We start from the raw sequence: 20907 nt of genomic DNA on the forward strand, positions 1-20907 counted from the left end.
AGTAATTTGTAGGCATAAGTGATGGACCTTTTGAACATAATTTTCCCCCAGGATAAATGCTTGAGGATACGCTGGGTTTTGCCTGCAATCCCTTGTTGTCATTTGTTAACATGAAAGTACATTTACAAGTAAATGACAAGAATGTTTTTCACGTGGGTAAAGGCACACTCCATTTACACAATATTAAAGGGATTTTTTCTTCCTGCACAAGTGGAACAAAGGGGTTTAGATGCTTCAGTCACTGTATCTTTGCTGGAATTAGGGAATCCTGAATGTTACCTTTTTGTCTAACCCACTGAAAAAAATAAATATCTGTATTCAGAAAGTATGTGCTTTAAGAGCTGTAGCTCAAGGGCATGTTTGTGTTCCATCAAGAGAGGCAGCACCCTCTACCTGTCATAGCTCTGGGTTCTCTTGATTTTTTTCCCCCCTAAAAATTATAATTTATTAATCCCAGTCTCTAAATTAAATGCTGTGTTGGCAGAAAAAAATAATTGCTACTTACTGATGATTTTTTGCCCTATCTATTATCTACTGATTTCTTTTGAAGTGGTACACATGAGTTCTATATTTTTTTAATACCTGAGAACTCTGGTTGTGGGCTGGAGTCCATTTTTCTCTGTCTAACAGGAGATGGAGAACATCTCTGCTGCAAGACAGCTCCCAGTTTATGCAGCATTTAGTTTGTGTAGTAGAGTTTGAGTCAGAAAGAGCAGAGTCCCTCTCCCAGAGCCTGTCACTAGCATGCAGCCTTAATTTTATTTTTCAGCAAGTGAGGACAGTGCAATGATGGCTTTCTGTTCTGTGTTCTCCAGGATTTAAATCCTTTTACAGGAATATCCTTCACCTTTTTTTGTCAGAACGAGGGAGGTGCTTGATTGTATGGAAAAGTGACTATTCCCAGACAGTAGGTTCAGGGTACCTACCTCAGGGGTTTATGCACCCAGCATCTGTTTGGCATCCACAGTTATCCTTGCCCACAACTAGAGTTACATTAGAGCTTTTGAACTTAATGATTTAATTGATTTTTTTAATGATATTGTCAAAGGGATGGTGTAGTTTCCCCCTCTTGTTCTTTACAGTTTACAGTGTGTCAGTAGATAAGCAGGGGAATAATCTCTGAGCCTGCCAAGTGAAGAAAGTACTGGAGATACTTGAGCTGCTTTTTCCTAGATGGATAAAGGATATCAGTGTGCATGGGATCACCATCCAAATGCAGATAAAGGAAGTGAACTTAAATAGTTCATTAGAAATAAAATTACTTTGCAGCCCTGTTGATTTGAAAATAACAATAACGAGTTCTTACACAGCTGACAAGAATGTCACGGTGATTTATTGCAGTGAAGAGCAATAGAGAAAACCAGATGAAGGAATGGAGTCAGAAACATACTGAAAAATGTGACTTCTTCAGTAACACAGTGACCTTGCCCACAAGACTTTTTTTCTGTGTTTTTTTTTTCTTGCTGTAGCAGCTGCTAAATAATAACAGGGGCTTCATAAATGATAATAGGGACTTCATAGTTTTGCTAAGCATTTGGAAATAATGGGGTGTTCTCAAGGCTTAAGGAGGGTGACTCCCACTTGCTGCTGGGTAGAGTCTGTTTCATTTGGATTTCCTTTATTTTATGATGCTTGTCAATAACTTGTTGTTTAAATTGTTTTAATGTGTAGAGTTCTCTTGGTTAAGTACCCACCTGATTTTAACCGTAGGAATTTTTATTTTGTTTTTTTTTTTCCTGTTTTCTTACAGACAATGTTTGTGCTGTTTCAAGGAGTATAAACATCTGGAGATCTTTAACCAAGTAGTTTGTGCGCTTATTAACTTAGTGATTGCCCAAGTCCAAGCTCTGCGGGACCAGCTCTGTAAACATTGCACTATTAATATAGATTCAACATGGCCAGAGCAGAGTAATCATGCTGATGAGCCCCTGAATGTAGAAAGAGAGTCTCACGAAGAAGAAAATGGAGAGCGACAAAAACCTCTAGAGAAAAAGTTTGATTCCGCAAGAACTTGTATCCTGAGCGAGGAGGAGCCCGCAAAGAACACAGATGCTTTTAACTTATGGAGTACTGATGAGAAGGAGAAGCTGCTGCTGTGTGTGGCAAAAATTTTTCAGATTCAGTTTCCTCTGTACACAGCTTATAAGCATAATACTCACCCCACAATAGAGGTATATCTTCTCTTTGTGTCTATCTTGAATTATTTGGTGGAAGGTTAATTGTTCTTATTAATGAGCAGATTGGTGTTAGTTGCTGTTAGCTTCAGTAGAGCTTTTCAGAGAAACTTTATAAGTGGCACATACTCTTCCACTTTCTTTATGCTTAATTGTTATAGGTAATGTATTGATAATTGATGATATTGATAATATGTTGGCTGGAACTGTACACTGAACTATTGTGCTGTTGAAATAACAGGTAGGCAAAAAGGGGACTATTTCATTGCAATCTGTGGTTGTAGAAGCAAAGCTTCATAAACTAAACTTTGTGCAAGACACAGCTTGTTAGAACAGCTGGTTAATCAACTGGAATAACTGAGCTCTACACAGGTTGCTTTGTTCCAGGGTGCTGATTTTTCTCTCTGATATTTGTTGTGGCTGCCATTCATATTTTCCCTATTTCCCTTTAAAAAAAAAATTAATTCCAAAATCCTGCCGTGTTTAATTCAGTTTCTGAAATAAATATGATGTTGTTAGCATTTCCTAGTGGAAGCAATACGTTTTTGGAATGGTTGGCTTTTGATCAACTTGTGTTAGTCTAATAATAACTAAAGAGTTATTTTACAATATTTGTATGCAAATTAGATGTACATTTCACTGTGTAGGAAAAGCTTCTATCCAACAAACTTCTGAGAAAGTCAAAGTGGAGAATTAAGGTGCAGCTAACTTCTTTTTATTTTATTTTTGAAGAATTGTGGGTGCTCACTGGAGCTCTTAATGTTGAAATTTGCTTTATAAACTTAAGTCCAAATTGAGAAGATGCTGAGCCAGGTATAATTATATAAGTTAGGGTGGTCGCAACATCTGATCAGTTCTTACTGGAAGAATGCTGCCCTACCTGACAAGAAATTAAAGGAAATTAATTAAATTAAAGGAAATTAAATAAATTAAAGGAAAGGAGTTAAAACCGCCTACACAGCAGGTTTTTTAGGTGGGCTGGATTTTGGTTCTTTTTCTTCTCCAAACCATATGGGCATAAGTTAACAGAGGTAGTTTCAAGTATACCTGTATAGATATAAAGTGAATTGATTTATGCACTCCTGTGGGATATGTACTAAGACTGTCTTCAGAGGAATGTGGAATGAACAATTCTGGAACAGCTTTTCTATGGACTATCACACTTGCTTCTTTTAAATTACTGTTTCATGTATTTTTTTTCTTCTCTTTGAATTACACTTCCAAACGATCAAAAGAAAATCTCCAGGTGCCTGATGGGATTTCTTTTTCCCTTGGTGTGCAGCCTTGGAGTGATTTAGACCCAGATCTGTTGTAGGTTGCTGTGCTGTGATGATGCCCATCGCTCCAGACATACTAATGTATATATAATATATGTATCATCTCTTATACATCACTTGAATTATCAAATACATTCATTAGCTATCCTAAAAACATAACTTAAGGGGAAGCTGAGAAAGGAAACAACTTTCCTGAGGTACAGGCAGGTAAGGGAATTTTTTTTCCTTTCTGCTAGACTTCGTGTGTTTTCAGGTCTGGATTATGGAGGTGTCCCAGCCTGCCATATTTGTGTACATTTTTTGGAGGGATTTTTTACTTTGCATAAAAGGTCCCAGCATCCGTAATATTTCTTACAAACTGGTATTTTCTGTAGCTGGGAAGCGCTAGGATTCTGTTGTTTTACTGTTTTCATGTCAAAACTTTCTGCTCCCATGAGTGACTCACTGAGGTTTAGAATTTAATTTTGGATTGCAGTCTAGAACACATCTTAGCTGAACTGAGACAAGTTATTATTCCCAGAAATAAGAGCACTTCTTGCTTTAAATCAGGCTTGGTTTCAGTCCTCAAGAGATCCTAAAATAAAAAATCTCTGCTTTAAGTGCATTAGCTATACTTGTAAGTTAAACAGATCCCAGAACAGCCTGAATCTGCCAAAAATTTGTTGGGAGAAGCTGGTGTAGCTCTCCCTCTCCCACTAAACATTTCCTTTGCCCAGGAAGTTTGCTGATCCAGAGCAGGCTTCAGTCTCTGCTTTGACTGACTTGAGAAATTCCTTGTTTTAGATTCTTGAGGTGAACTTTCAGTTTCATGGAGTCATCACATCCATTGAGGGTTTGCTGTGGCTGCAATGACCTCTTAGGCTGCCATTTAAGAATTTCCAGTGTAAGGCTTTCCCAGTGTAACCATTAGCGGTCAATATTTCCCTCCTCCTTTGCTCTGCAGACACCTCCAAGGGCTTTGTTCTTAATGGCAGCAGACAAGTCTTGAAGTCTAATCCTCTTCTCAGCTTCTTGCCAAAACCATTTCACACTGGACTGTGGTGGAGGAGGAAAACATTCATGTGGTAGCAGGAGGTTTTCCCTTGTTCAAGAGTTCATGAAGTTGCATGAAAATGAACGGCATAGCAAGATTTGTTGGTAGTCAGAAAGGTGTCTCTGCCTGTAGGATCATACAGATCTGTCCTTAAATTATACGGGCTAAGGATTATTTCTGTCCCTTACAATGTCTCTAAAGTGAGAGTGAAAACCACAACAACCGAATTGGTATCCAGAAGAGCCCTGTACATACCTCTCTTAAAATCTATCAATGTTTTTGCTGCTCAGAGGGGTATTTGTAGGTATTTTTCATCCTAAACAAAATTAACTCAAAGTATTTTTAAAGATATGATTGTTGTTTTTTTTTGAAAAATGTTCATACTTGGAAATTAATCTTTTTTTTTCTTTATGGGATATTTTTATCCCTTGCATACAAGGTGGTTGATACCCTATCCTTTTCATACTTGGTGCAGCAAGTGAAATACCTGGAATGGGCACTTCCGAGGAGGGGAAAAAAGAATCTATGAAAGGAGGCTCTTAAAATCCTGTATAGATAGAAGCAACAATGTAGAGCTCTGCACTGTCTCAGAGTGAACAATGAATCAGAAGGGAGTTACCTGACCATTTAACAGATCTTGACAGAGGATGAAATGAAAGAGGAAACCAAATCAGTTGTTGAGGTGTCTGTAGCTGCAGTCCCTGACTGTTTGGGGTCTTGTGCTCTCTGCTTCTCCTTTTCAAGTAAATATGGGAATATCTTGGAAGATATGTGTGCTTTCTGCCAAGCTTGTGTCCAGGTCAGACCTCAGCCAGTACATTTTATTATGGAATGCTTGGAAGAAGCCTTAAAGCTCATCTCATTCCAAACCCCTGCCGTGGGGACACCTTCCACTATCCCAGGTTGCTCCAAGCCCCATCCAGCCTGGGCACTGCCAGGGATGGAGCAGCCACAGCTTCTCTGAGCAACCTGGGCCTGGGCCTCACCGTCCTCACAGGGAAGAATTTCTTCTTAGTCCCAAATCTAGCCCTGCCCTCTGGCAGTTTGAAACCATTCCCCTTTTCTTTTGGCTGTGTGGCTTTGGGACAGCACTATCCCTGCTTTCTTAAAAGTCCTGGAAAGCTGCTCTAGCTGCTCCTGAAGTCATGATGGGTTTTAATGCCATACGAGATTCCCATGAGGAAGTCTCTTACTTCCTCATAAGTTTGAGTTGACGGAGCTCTCAGACTGTTCTGTTTCTCAACTGCAAGAACAGAAATCACATTTCCAGACCCAGTCTCTCAACTGCAGCCTTTTCCAAGCTTTGCAGGACTCGTGCACCAGCCCTCTGTGAGTTTGGGATTTCCGCATTCTAAGAACTGCAGTTCACTTGACAACAAATCTCTGTTTTTTTCAAGAAAACTAATGAAATTTCTCACACCATTTCTGCAGTTTTCATGAGCAGAGCACTGAACACCTTTTCTTGCTGCTTAAAAACATACCACCTACTGCCTTCAAAGCTGTTTTAAAAATAACTGGTAGAGTATCACGAGTTCAGGCATGACTTAGAGTTCAGCAGAAGAAAAAAAGAAAATAAATGCTTAGCTATAATATGAGCATATTGAATAATTCAAAATGTTTGTATCACACTTAATCCATCCAAAATTGCTTGCCTCCAGCATCCTCTGGTACAGTTCTAAGCTTACTCCTACACAGCTATTCAAAATATATTCGGGAAATTTCATTTAAAAACTTAACTTTATGTTAAACTTGCATTTGATTTTGTGAGTATCAATACTGGGTGTTTGGCATGGAGGGATGAGAAGAAGAGGAATTGTGTGGCTTTACCTACAAGTATCCATGGCAATGTTGGGTTTTACAGCCACTTTTTATACCTTCAGTGCCCTTTTGCCCCCAGCAATGTTCATGAAACCTGCAATATGTTACAGCCCTCATAAAGAAACTTCCCACTCTGTACAGCCCAACAAGTGGATGTTGTAGACATTAAAAAGAAAAGCTATTTTTCTAAACCGTTTTAAGTTTAGTGCTTCTAGAAAAGATTTCTTGTTGCAGCAAGTAGCTAACAGAGTGATAGGATGATATAATTCCTTCCCCTTCACTTAACTCACTCCTGTAAAAGTTTGATGTTTATTTTGTACAATGTGTTTTCTTACATGTAAAAATATAGTTGAAATGAAAGACTTTTAAGATTTCCATGACTGAATATTTTGACATTTTTAACCCTTTAAATCATTAACTGTAGGATCATAGGATGTCCTGCAGTTCATGTAAATTCACATGTTTGTATATATGTCTAATATTTTTTAGAAATTGCATTTCAAAGTCCGTGGATTGGTTCTATTCTGTATTTCTCAGGCTGGTGTGACTAACTATGCCCTGTGCCATATTCCTATTGAAAAAACTGGTGATCTGAACAGGGGTGGGATTGAAGAATAATCTATTAATCCAGCCTTGGAGAGACACTGCTGAAATGTTCTCTTAAGTATATTTGTGTATTTATTTATATTAACAGAGGTAAAAAGTATGGAGCAGTGGAAAAATGGAGCAAAGCTTGAGCTTCTGTCTTCCTCTGAATTTGGGTTTTTTATTGTTGACTGTGATACCTGGGAAACAGCAGTTGTTTTTTTGTTCAATAAATGTGTTTTTATTGCTTGAGTTAATTTTAATTTTTTTCTTTAAACAGGATATTTCTGCTCAAGAAAGCAATATATTAGGGGCGTTCTGTGATATGAATGTAAGTTGTCCACTTCTAAGTAGATGCACATTTCCTAGAAACTTCAAATAACCATGTTACATGGTTATTTTATATAACCATAACTATATGGATTTGTGTTATGCTTACATAGCTTTTGAATTTTCTGTATGTCTGAATGATCTAGTATTGAGTCTTCTCCTGTTTTTTGAATCTTTTTAGGATGTAGAAGTACCATTGCACTTGCTTCGTTATGTTTGTCTGTTTTGTGGAAAAAATGGCCTTTCCCTCATGAAGGATTGTTTTGAGTACGGAACCCCCGAGACGCTGCCGTTCCTTATAGCACATGCATTTATCACAGTGGTGTCTAATGTAAGTATTCCCTTTCAACTCTTCCACTTGAACACAAAAAATAAAAGGAATCTGAAGTCTCTGAGTACTCTGTGGGACCAGGGAGGGATAAAAAGGCTGTAAATTTCCCGTGTTGGGAATGAGGTTTGCTCATGCACAGAGCATTTCGTTATCGAAACCCTTTGCATCTCTTGGCAGCACACAAGTTGGTTTTTCAAGTTGTACCTAGACAGGAGGATTGTAAGAGCCCCCAAAGATACTTCAGAAAATGTTGTCAGAGGCCATTTCTGTCCCTGAAATTGTGCCATGGAAGTGGTTTTAGTTTCTTCAGAGTATTTTCACTTCTTAGCTATTCCCTATGGGGCACAAAGGAAAAGCCTGTGGATTCCTTTTCTTCAATTTCCTGTGATTTTACACCATTATAAACATTTGCAGCATAGAGGTAATCATCTTTTTTCACAGTTGTAGAACGCATATCCTCCATCATTTCTGCATTTTGAAATCACAGGGATTTTTGACTGGCAGAATTACGAACTGATTTTAATGGAGATTTGAAGGAGATTGGTGATAATAAAACCCCGTCCCTGAGGAAGGGCATATGAAGACTTAATGTAATGTCAGGATAGAAGTTGTGACCTGTCTTGTGGATGGGCAAAAAGAAAACCAGAAACTTGTTACACCTTGTACAAAGTGAATTTGACGTGATTTTGACACTGATTGCAATTTGAAATACTTAAAATCAGCTCCTTCCTCCCACACATCTTCTTTCTTTCCTTGTTGCTGATACTGCCCAGCCAGGAATATGTTCTGAAGGAACCAGTGATTGAAATCAAGCTGGTGTTGGGGGTCTGTATCCCACTCTCCTGATCCTTTAGTGTGGTAATTCCTGACTTGCAGGTCAGAGGACAAGTGGCCGAGGCCATGATCTGCTCCTTCCTTTTCAACCTGCCCAGGAGGGCTGGTGCAGCACCTCTCCATGTTTGGTTGTGAGATCTGTTCTCAATTTGTGAGATATGTTCTCAATTTGTGAGATATGTTCTCTGCTGGCCCTTTTTGTGTGAGCTGATGAGTTCTTCACCTCCGGCTACTGTCAGTGCAGTCCTCATCAAACCATCTGCTGAGAATGTGTGTTCTTGGAGCTTACTCTGGTTCAGAAAGAAATTTTGGTCATGGAACCAAACACTTTTGCATTTCTGTTTTATTTTTGTTGAGAGAGGGTAAAACTGTTTGAACAATGAGTGGCAGCTCACCAGTGTGTTTTTAAACCAGCATTCTGACTACAAATCCCATTTCCTGGGTATCCTGTATCAGTGCAACTGCCTTTCTTCTTTGCCCTTTTTGGAAGTCTTCATTTTTCTCCACATAAATTGATTATTTTATTTATTCTTAGTGATGTGCCCTATTCCAAAATACTTCTCAGCAGTTTGTCCTTTCAGATATTTACTTAGCAACTCTACATTTCTCTTTGGTTCTAGTAGGTAACTCATTAAGCTGGCTCTTGCAGCAGTTTTAGGTGAGTTCTATGGCTAAGCCTGGCAGATAAAATGAAATTTGACCCAAACCATGACCAAAAGTGATGTTTTTCAGCCTCTTCCAGCATTGCAGCTTCTCCCATTCAATAAGCATCTTTCTTTTGAGCTCAGTCTGGCTTTGCTGACAAATTTGTGTGAGTTGAGGAAAACTGTCGGAAAAAAATATTTAAATTTTATTTTTATGCATCAGTTCACTACAGAAAGTATAAGAAAATGTTCTATATGTAATGTGCTTTATTCATCCACTTACTGCATTTTGATGTCACTCAGTGTACTTGGAAGCACTGCTGCTGCTGCCTTTCAAATGCAGTGTATTTATTATAGCCAAGTAAGGCAGCTAATTTTTTGGACAAAATACATTTTACCTTCCAATATTAAAAAAAAAGATACTTCTCCACCTCTATAATGATGCATGAGTTTAGGATTTTGAGGTAATGTTTCTCTTTCCCTGTTTGTTTTTAAATCATTTCACTCTATAATTAATTCATAGAACTTAGGTAAATATAAATAATTCAAGAAAAGTTTCCTATTGTGAGCCAAACTCCACTAAAACAAAAAGAATCATTCACAAAACTGAGCAAAATATTGGTCTCAGCAAGAACTCTGCTAATCTGCCTTGGTTTTATCCCAACACATGTGATTTTATGTGATGTAGAGATATTTATTCCAATAATAAGTCTGCAGTGTCAGTTGTTAACTTGTTCCCAGTGCAGTGTGTAGTAACCTTTAAGTCCATTTTCACAGCTGTAGTAACTCTTGAGAATGGCAGTTAAGTAGCCATTCTTGTAAAGATGCCTTGAAATATCCATGCTGGAGTTTTTTTTTCAAGTCTGTAAGATGATGGAGTTCTTTAGCCACTACCTTCTAGAAATTAATTACCTGTGGTAAGGAAACAATAATAGACAACTCTCTGAAACTTGAGAACAGAACAGATGTAGTGAATACTTTGCCTTAATAGTGGGTGGAAGCAAAAAGTGATGGAATTTTATTTTTTGTCATTTTACAGATGCTAGTTGATGTAATTTTATATATGTTATGTCAGTTAAACAATTTAGTATGCAAATGTGAGTCCACATTCAAAATCACAATTTCATTTGTAACATGTGAAATGATGCTTTAATTGAATCCCGAGGTTGAAGGTTGTGTGAAATGCAAGTTTTCAGGTGCATGGTTGCAACTTAGGAGTTTGAATTAATACAGAGTGAAGATTACTGTGAACAGTGAAAGCTATAAAAACAAAATGATAAAAACATTTCATAATTTTATTTCACGAAGAAATATGTTTTCTTTGGTGTTTCATACTGTATTTGAAACAGAGTACATGGTGTTAAAAATCAAATTGTAATCACAATAATCTTTGTCATCCCTGCAATTTTTTGTCAAAATGTTATTTAATTCCTGTTTCTAGAACAAGCATCTTCTAGTGACACTTTGTATCTTTGGGATGTTAGCATTTTTTCCTTCTTGAGGCTGCCAGTTGGATCAGAAGTTTATTCCAAGTGTCGTCTTTTTTTGCAATGGGAAGATTTGGCTGGTTTGTCTTTCAAAGTAGGTTATATTGTTACTGTGCAGTGCTTGTTGCCTTGTAAAAAGTAAGCCTGCAAATATTTTTGTCAGAACTGACTCAAAAAGTTCCTTGGCAAATGCTGGAAATGTTGAAAAGAAGCTGGTGAGAAGTTTGACTGCAGCCTAGTATTTTTCTCTCATATCAAAAAGGAGTATATACATTTCTGCATATGAAATTGAATCCTTAGGCAGAATTTCTTGCATCAGCTGCAAAGCTGAAATTCTTTTAAGAGCAGAGGTGGGGATGCAGAGGGCCCTGAGTGAACGATGGGGTTGCTTTTCACAAGGGCTGTGCATGCACATGATTGAATTTACGTGGGCAGGAGCAGCAGCAGCTGCTGCTTCATCTCTGCTCCATCCCTTACCTGGCAAGGAGTAACAGGTTTAACAGGCTCTGAATTCCTTTTTGAAATGCAGATGACACTTCTGACTTTGCCTCTGGAAGTTGTTTGGTTGGTGCTTTACCTCCCAGCGGTGCTAAGTAGCTGTTTCAGGGTTTGGGGTTTTTTTTTTTTCTTCTGCATATTATTTCTTCCTGCATTCAGCTTTGCAAAGGTGGTAAAGGAAGAATGGGAAATATGAGAAATGCAAATCTGGTAGTTAAAAACTGTGCTTAATCACAACTTGTAAAACATCTTTATTTTATAGGATATGTAAGCCCTGAGAAGCAAAACAACGCAAATCAAACAATGTTACTTGATTTAGGAGTGGCTTGCAAGGATCTGAAAGAATGGAATAATTTTCATATAAACTTTTAAAGAAAAAAGGAAAAAAAAAACCAAAACCACAAGGCTGAGTAGCAGTTTTTCGTACTAAAGAAATTACAGAAAATACAAAAATGAGACACCTGGGCAGTATGATACTATTTATACAAAGTCTGTATTTTTCATCTCACTAGCAGGAAAGATGCAAATCCTCTTTATAAATCAAAAAAGCATTCCTCAGGTAACAGTTTGTTATCAATCAGAATATTGAAAAGTTGAACAAAAACCACCAAGAAAGCCCTTTTTTTTTTTTAAAGTGGGGTTGCATGTGCAAATGTACCAACAGTATTTCAGTTTTTTACCATTCTCTTTAAATGTCATTAATGAAATCTTTACCTATTTATGTTTTTGCATTATAGATCAGAATATGGCTACACATCCCTGCTGTCATGCAGCACATTATACCCTTTAGGACTTATGTTATCAGGTAAATTTTTATTTTAAGAATTTTTCTTGTGGAACGTTTTGACAGCACCTATTTCTAATTGCAGCTGATACTTTTAATTGTACAGGTTGTTGCTCTGACTGTCATTTCAACAATGAGGGTGAAGGTAATGTTTAGAGTAAGTTTGGGCAGCTCCTTGCATCTGATTTCAGTATCAGTCAGATCAGTCTTATTAAGAACATTGAGTGTGACATCCAGCCCCATTCTGACATGCTGGGTCAGGTCCAGTTGTACTCCAGTCTCCCTCACTGGGGTATCTTCAGGAAACTCTACATCAAGTTTGCAGTGAGATGCTGTAAGTAGAAGAGCAATCTGCAGTCACTGAGATTTCAGACCCTGAGTTTGAACACAGCTTCACATTCTGATGTTCTTTATTTCCAGCTGGCAGGAACTGAAGTGTGATCAAAAGTCTACTCGCACTTTTATGTAGCTAAATATATCCAGTCCCAAAGATTTTCTTTCTATCAAGCTGTCTATCATGAAAATAACACTTTCAAATTGAAGTACTTGTAAGGGTATTTAATTATACAAGCAGTTTGTTTTTATTGGCTTTCTCAGGACAATAGAAACATTTCAGTGAGCTGCTGATGAAATGATCTGTGTGTGTGTGTCTGCCTGGAGGTGGAGGGGTGTGGTCACAGCTAATTCCCCTTCCAGTGGCCCAACATTAAATTTTCCTGGTGCAAGCCACTGCTTTTGCATAGACCCACAGCTCCTCCAAGGCTCTGTGTTTCCTTGAACTGTAATACTAGAAATGTGCTTATACTGGTCATAGCAAAAAATGGGCCTTTACACATTATTCTGTCTTAACTATACCAGTGTAAAATAACACTCAACAAAAATAATTACATTGGCAGCAAACAGGTTCCCAGAACAATGAGACTGGGAATTGTTTCGTATTTTAAAATGGTCTGGTTTTATATTGACTGTAAAAATTTAAGTACTGACTTGGCTGTCGATCTCTTTTGCTGTACTGTGGTTTCTACTAAAATGATATCAGCAGAGAGAAGAGTATTTTGATCTTTTATTAAAACACATCACTCTTGAGTCACAGTCCAGCCATGTGCACTCCTTTAATGCTGATGTGCTATCTTTGAATTCTTCCAAAGGTAATTATTAATCATGAGGCAGTCAAGAGAGGGCAGGCAGAGGATTTTCAAGTGCTTGTCTCTGTACATATTCCATTAATGGTTGTTGGTGTACCTGGGAATTTGGTCATGAGCCTTCCCTGTCTTCTTTCAATGTATGGAAATGAAAAAGAGCATTGAGGGATCAGCAATTAGAGTTAGGCTGATAATAAGGAACTGCTTGAGAGAGACAGAACAACACATCCTGTAGTTTTTGCTGCTAATCCTTGCTTGTCATCCTGTAATGCTTAAAACATTTCTGTTTTATAACTATAGGTGCAGCTGGGCTCACTGGAATGTATAGAAGATTTTTTGGGGGGAGTTTCTTGTGTCTTCCTCTTTGTCCATTAGAATATTTGCTTTGCAATGGGCTTTGTCTTCTTGCCATAAATAATGCCCTTTATGTCTGTTTGTAGAATTTACATTAGGCTCACATCCATCAGAAGGGTAACACTGACACAGGATACGTCAGTGGAAAACTCAGAGCAGGAAGGTGAAGTTCTCCCAGTTTTTATTTTTCACAGCTGAATCCTGATGGGATCTGAGGTTCCTCAATGTTACGAAATCCAGAGCTTTTTTAGTGAAGATTCGCTTATGGAGTGGGACTGAAATTTGGAGGCCATATAGCAAAAATAACCTCTAGCACTGTACCTTTCTGTGGGACAGAAGTGAACACAGATGCCTTCAGGGAAAGATGACTTTCTTGATGGATGCAGCTCACCCCACGTGGTTGTCAAACTTGGAGCTCTTGGCTTAGCAGCTTAGGGCTCTGGGTCTCCCATCTGCTTTTACTTCAGGAAAAAGACAAAAAAAAAAAGGGGACACAATCGTGGGCACAGCAGCACAGCACCTTCTAAAGAAATCCTGCAGAACTTCTGCTGCCCTGCAAACTGCAAGGGTTTGGAAAGGGTTTTGGTCTAGAACAAGCTCCTGGGCTATGATTTAGTTCCAGTTGCTGCTCCTGTAGATTCCTTGCAGGAAGTGCATTTTGTAGGGCTGACCAGCAAGAGAGATCACCTGACTGGCATCTAAAAGCAGTGCTTTTTATCAGCTGAGGTTACCCTTTATGTCATGGCTATTTCTACAAGGAGTGGATGAAGGAAAACAGCAAAGTGTGTATGTGGAGAGAGGAGACCACTGCTGGAATCTTCAGAGATCGTGGACACAATCCTGTCATTATTGCTGCTGCTACAAAAAGATGAATAAATGTTATTTTCTGCCTGGCCAATGGCATTCACATCTTGCCTCTGAAGTGCCTGTGTTTCTAAGCAGTTTAGGAAAGAAATAAAGGATTAAATTAAAAATTACATGAAATAAAATTTGCATCTTTCAGGAAGGAAGTGAAGTGATTTTGACCTCCTCAGAAGGAAGCTCATACTGATCCTAATACCTTAGAATTCTGTATTTAAAATTGCAAAGTTCTCATTAAGTGAGACTTCCAAAAGTGACTCAAATTAAGTCCTGACTTACTGCAGTTGTAAATGAGGGTGAGTTGATGAAGTCTCTTTATGACCAAAGACAGTGGTTCCATCTATCTTCGGCCTCAAGACCAGAGATGAGAGATGCTCTGGAAGGTTCCAGATCCTGAATGTCTCAGGACTGCAGGAGCTCTCAGCAGTGGTGTTTTCAGGACAGGTTTTTTTCAGTGGTCAGACTGTCCACTGAAAGTGCCATGGAGAGTTCTGTCCTGTAGAAAGTGCAGCAGTAGCACTGACCAGGAGCTGGTCCACCCCTTTTCTGCTCCCATCCCCTTCTCCCTGTCTCCTGCTTGAAGATGGATCTGGTGACATTTTTTTGTGAAGGATTGCTGTCTGTGCCCCAGTTAGGCAGAAACAGGGCAATCTGTGCTGGAGCACATTGAGAAGAAATTCCAAGTGGCAGTGGCTCCTGGGTGGTTGTGGCACTGATATAGGCAGAGGAAGTGGAAGCTCCAAACAATTCCTGATCCATGATGCTTCTCATAGAGAATGCAGCTGAAAGAATAAAAATTTCTCCCCTGTTAAAAATATTCATCTTGTGATGGAGTTTATTGGAATACCCAAGACCACTCACTACTACTACATGTCATGAAAACCTCTTGTAATAAGCCTTGAAGGTTTTAATCACAAAAAATATTTGCCTCTTCCAAAAAATCGGAGAATTTAAAGTAAAAAGAATAGTTAAGTCAGAAGACAATAACCAGACACTTCAGGAGAACTGACGCATTCTGCTGGATGCCCTTTTGCAGCTGTGGTCCAAAGGAGTCAGATTAAAGGGAAAAAAGATGGTTTCACATCTAAGTAGCTGAAATTCTGAGGCATAAGTTGTGATTGTAAGCATTACATCAGCATGGGAGTGTGTGTTTAAAACTGAACTTTGTCCATCCCCAATTACAGCAAAGTGAAATAAATAGGTTAAAACTGATATTTAAAAAAAACTAAATGTAGATACCATCTATTAATTGATTATTTTAAGAATGCCAGGCTGGCAGGACATGTCCTATAATATGAGGAGTATCCTTTCTGCAGATGTATAAAAAAGTTATCTTTTATTCTGAAAGTCTCATTTAGGCAAAAACTCCAGATTAAATAGATTACACAGGTCCTGGCATATCATTCATCTCTTCCTTGAAGACTTAATGCTCATCAGACTCAAAAAGATAAAAATGTAGGAATTAAAAAAATAATGAAGGACAGAATGGAAGCTATTATTAAGCCATTATATGAGTCAGTCATACATTCACATTTCTATACTGTCTATACACTTCGCTCCTTCCATCCTGCAGATAATAACAGAACTACCTCAGTGGTAGGAAGGGTGACAAAGAAGGTGGCAATAAAAAATTTACATTGAAAGGAGGAGACAGAGTCTAGGAGGGGTTTGATTTTTGACAGGGCAATTCATATCATGTATGAATGATATGAAGATAACAAGTAGGAGATGGTAATTCACAGGTTTTTAAAAAGAGGTATGGAGAACGTGCCATCCAATTGTCAGGTTGCAGGTGGAGAAGGGAAAGGAGTTTGTTTTTCACTCAAGCATAATTGTCAAACTGACTGGCATAGGTTAATGAGAAAGCCAAAGTATAAATAGAAAGAGATAAATGAATTCATGGTAGTAGATAGGTTCATCCATTTTTTTATACATGGGATAAATCTTTAATCTGCTTTTAGAGTGGCTTTTTTGGGTTAAATAGACCTTTCCCTTGCTGCACTGTTCTTATGTGAGACAGTGCAGCAAATTCACAGGTACTCAGTGTAGGGGAAGATGTGAGTTAATTGCCAGTGCTGGGTAAAGATCTCTTTTTTCTTAATAGTAATGTTTTACCTCTAAAAACATAAAATGTTGCTGATGCAGGCAGGTCTAGGCCATTCTATCTTTCCACAGTAAAAAAGGAGGTGTGGCCTACTCTGCAAGTTTCTGTGGTTTTTAATCGTTGTCGTAAAGATATGATCATGTTTGATTTATGACCAGTGTAGAAGTGCCAATAAATTTTCTAGTGTTGGCTGCAGTTACACTTCTGAAGAGGAGTTTGCCATCTTCTGCTTCTTTTTAGGTTAGAAAACCCTGTTGTGTTAAAAACTGTGTGGTAACAAGTGCTCTGTTCTCTGTAGTTTTCTTTAGGGCATTGGCAAAACAGAAGATATTGTTGTTCAAGTAGTTCTGTAGCTATGAAAATGCACCTACACCACAGTTTCACTTATTTTAAAGTGCAGTTTTTTTAAAAGCACACTCTCAATATTGTAATCCAGAAAATACGACACAAGTCTGATTCAGGTTCAAAATGTGGATGTAATGTGAATTGCATAAATAAAGTAGGTTTAGACTGATAACGTTGTATTGAAATAAAAAATCTTCTCTTTTATAAACTATATTAATGTAGTTACTTCACCAGACTTTGTAGTGTGAGGAAGATTTCAGGTCCAGGTCCTGTTACAGAACTTGAATGAAGCCATCAAAGCATCCCTTCCTTTGTGTGTTTAGGTGTGCCCATCCCCCTGCTCAGAGCATGCAGACACTCATCTGTCCTTTGTAAAATAAGAGAGTTCATGTGATGTGTTTGGACATGTCTGAAATTTTTAGAGATGCTTCACTTTTAGAAATGCTGACTTGATGTGAATTCTGGACATGGAAAAGCTCTGGGAGCCAGGCCTGGTGAGAGTTTGCATATAAAAATGGAGAGACGAAAATTGATCTGATATTGCTGAGAGTCATAGAATCATTAAGGTTGGAAAACACCCCTGAGATGGAGTGCAGCCTTTAACCCAGCACTGCTGTGCTCACCACTAAGCCATGTCCCCAGGTGCCACTTCTGTCCTTTTTTTGAACACTTCCAGGGACGACAACTCCAAAATTTTTGCGATTGGGTGTGGGAGCTTAATTATGGCCTCTGTTCTTTCATTCACTGCCTCTCCCATAAAATAAGTCCTCAATATTTAACTTGCTGTAGGCACAGCTGGACAGAGATGCTGGATGTCGCTTTGGCAGTAGGGAGGGCATACATGGCTGCAACATGAGCACTGCCATCACTGTTTGCTGGTGACAAATCACCTCATTTGCTAATCACCAATGATTGTTTGGTAACACAGACCAGGACATTTTCCCCTCAGAGCTCTCACCTGTCTACAGGTTAAAGGCAGGTCACTGGGTCCGCTTTGCTGATGAACTTTTTAAATTAATGTTCCCTTTCCATCCCTACTTTACTTCTGTTCAGAGCTCATAGCACAGAAGCAGCATTTTCTTGCCAGGATTTGATTTCCAGTGCTCCACACGAGAAGACAAATCTCAAAACAAAGAACAGGGAAGGATCTGATTGCCTTGGCCTGGAATGGTCCTTCTTTTGTCCTCCTGTTACTGATCTGTGATTCCTGTCATACATCTCCAGTCTCTGGGATTATTTGCACTGAAGTCTCTTTTCTGTTTGACAGTGTTAAGTATCACTTAAGTGTGTTTATTTTAAGGCCTCTACACAGAGCTGTGAAAAAGAACCATTATCTAAATAAGAATCAGGGTCTGTAGTTTTGCTTTTGAAAAAAAAAATGTACTGATGTTTATATGATGTAAATGCAAAGGAATGGTGCATAAATCTGGTTAAGTGTAGTTTAATATCTCGTGTGTTTTTTAAAAGATTCATGCATCTATTTGGCCAGTCTCCAAGGACAGATCCAGGCTTAGGCTGTCAAACAAATGGATTTTTAATGCATTTCTGTGTAGTTAAATCTAGTTTGGATGTAGCTGAAACTTCAAAACACTGAAGTTCAGCAGAAAAAATGAGTTATACTAACTTTGCATGCATGTACCTTTCGCTGTGCCATATTTAATGGCATCAAAATGAGCTCGGGAAAGCTTGTTTCTAAACATTTTTCACATTCAGTTAGAAGAAATTCTCAATTGTGTTGGTGTTTTGTATGTAAACTTTACAGGCATTTCACTACAGACTTTCTGTGTATTGGTCCTGCTTAGGTAAGACTGAGGTTCCACCAGGTTCTGTACATTATTAGTTTTTGTAAGTAATTATTTTTTATGCCTTCCATTTGCAGAGTTTATTTGTATTGCAACTTATTGTACAGGATAAGATGACTGCAAGAGAAGAGACTTAAGCTGTTCAAAATTCTTCAGCAATTTATTTACTTTTAAAAATATTATACATATTTCTGATTTTCCTTGGTGTTTTTCATTAATTGTTGCCAACTTCTAATAGTGATATTTTAAGACTGACTGATCTTACAGCAATTGGAAATACATCTTTGCTATAATCAAGATGGCTCCAGGAATATTCTAGTTTGAATCATACCCTTTTTGTTTTCCTTCCATTTGTAATTTCTCCCAGGTATTTATGTAAACTGTCAGACCAGGAATTGCGGCAGAGCGCGGCCCGGAACATGGCAGATTTAATGTGGAGCACAGTGAAAGAACCCTTGGATACAGCCTTGTGTTTTGATAAAGAAAGTCTTGATCTTGCATTCAAATACTTCATGTCACCAACTCTGACAATGAGATTGGCTGGCCTGAGCCAAATAACAGTAAGAACTTTTTTAAAGAAGTATCAATTACATTTCCCAAAAAACGTTTCTAGTTGCACTTTATGATTCACAGGCTTGTTTGGGGGGCTTTTTTTTCATGTGTGAAAGCAGCAGGATCCTCTTACATGCAGCCTTAGGGAAATTACAGATGTTATGGTGAGTGTAGGGTTTGCTGAGAGCTGAGTCCAAGTGGTGGCTGTGTTCTGCACCATCTGGAACTGGCTCACATTACCTGAACAATTCACGTGCTAAACAGCACCCTTAGAACCGTGTTTTGTGACAGCTGTGTTGAAATGGAGCCCTTTGCCACGGCAATATTTGTTGTTGAGAAAGGCTTTCAATCTGTTTGCATTTTTACCTTTGCAGCATCTTGACCCTGCTGCAATTAGCTGCTGCTTTTGTATTGCACAAACCTTGTTTTCTGTGTGTTAGTACAGTCGGTTTCAAAAGAGAGAGCATTTCTGCATTAATTAGCAGAAGGCTGAATTGAAGTGGTAAATACATGCAGCATCAAATAGAAAACAATTAAAACTAAAAAAAAAAAAAATCCCCATCTTTCCCTTTCCCATGGAAATGCTCCACATTGCACCAGGCAAGATACATTGGGCGTTCTTGAATTATCATTGCTGCCTACAACCATTGAGAAATAGTCCCAGAGGAGGGCAAAAGTGAAGTTTTTCATCCATCTGAGCCTTGTCAGCTTTTGTGTTTTCTAAGCATATTTGGCCTTCTCTCTTCTGATGATGTGGTGTCACTGAGTACAAGTTTACTTAAGCTTGATTTTGCTTCTCACCATAGTTCTAGGTAGAAGTACTTACACTTTAATAAATGGTAGTTTAAAGAGATCTGTAAGTACTTTTAATCAGATTATTGCTGCCTTTTAACCAAAGTAAGTGGTTTTTTTATGTACAGGTAACTTACTAGGTTTTAAAAACAGGCTGTGAACTACATCTACACAGTCTAATTGACCTTAAAATCTATTTCCACTTCTGCATAGTTGCAATTACATTAGATTTCAGTTCCTATAAATACTTTCCTTTGGTTTTATACAATTCTCCTTGTTCAACTACCAGTGTGTGGTTTTTTTGTGTATCCTTGCCAAAATGAAGTCTGAAGATAAGAATTCATCAGCTGCTTTATTTTTTCAGGCATCTAGCTCATTTAAGGGAGTGTGAAGTTGTGTTAAGTATTCACCTGTTGTGATTGATAAATATTGCTGTAAAAATGAGTTTTTAAATAGCAGACATGTATTGTCAGAAGAAAAATTCTGCAGTATTTTTGGACTAAAACCAATAGTTTTCAGCTTGTAAAAATGGCATATTGTAAGCTAATTGTATGCTATTGTATGCTAAAAAGTTACTGAGTCTGTCTTTTTTATGTGACTGGTCCTTAAAACTGCTCTGGGACACTAAGACAATTTATTCTTCTTTCTCATTCAAATCATACAAAGTTTTATTTTTACTGTTACGTTGTTTTTCTTCCGTTTGATCTCACAGTCACCTGTTGAGGTGGTTCAACTCCAAAACACCATCTCTCTCTCTCCTATTCCCTCACAAATGGAATTTTATTTTCCTCTCCTATGGTGCCTGGTTCTGGAGATGAGCACAGGGAGTTGCTTTTTAGCATTCAGCTTTCTTTGCTGTGTCCTCCATCCCTGACACTTTTGTGTCACATCAATTGAGTGTCTGGGCACCGGTGCCTTTGGTTTCTTAGCGCCTTTCATAGATGGTCAAAAATGAGAAAGGATTTAATTCCCTCTGGCATTCAAAGATACAAAACTTGAAGTGAGAAACCTGTTAGCAGGTGAGGTAGAACAAGGTGTTTCAACACTGTCCCACGTGTGCTTTGCCTTGTGCTGCCGTGGCAAGAGTTCGAAGAGTTTAGTTGAAGTTATTGTAAAAATTGTTTGCAAATCCCAATATGAAAAGACAATTTTTGTCAGAA

The 20907-nt window shown here is 38.3% G+C and overlaps 1 protein-coding gene across 5 annotated transcripts in view; it reads left to right on the forward strand.

Moving 5' to 3' along the window:
- The window catches only part of USP34 (ubiquitin specific peptidase 34), a 109515-nt gene that overhangs the window by 18950 nt on the left and 69658 nt on the right, over positions 1-20907 (forward strand). For all 5 annotated transcript variants that reach the window (XM_058836807.1, XM_058836808.1, XM_058836809.1 and 2 more), the window contains exons 3-7: positions 1751-2171; positions 7168-7218; positions 7399-7548; positions 11749-11816; positions 18771-18963. In XM_058836807.1, coding sequence (XP_058692790.1) covers positions 1751-2171; positions 7168-7218; positions 7399-7548; positions 11749-11816; positions 18771-18963 — 883 coding nt within the window. The remainder of the gene's footprint in view (positions 1-1750; positions 2172-7167; positions 7219-7398; positions 7549-11748; positions 11817-18770; positions 18964-20907) is intronic.

The sequence above is a fragment of the Poecile atricapillus genome, chromosome 3, assembly GCF_030490865.1.
Source record: "Poecile atricapillus isolate bPoeAtr1 chromosome 3, bPoeAtr1.hap1, whole genome shotgun sequence".
Taxonomy (NCBI): Eukaryota; Metazoa; Chordata; class Aves; order Passeriformes; family Paridae; genus Poecile; species Poecile atricapillus.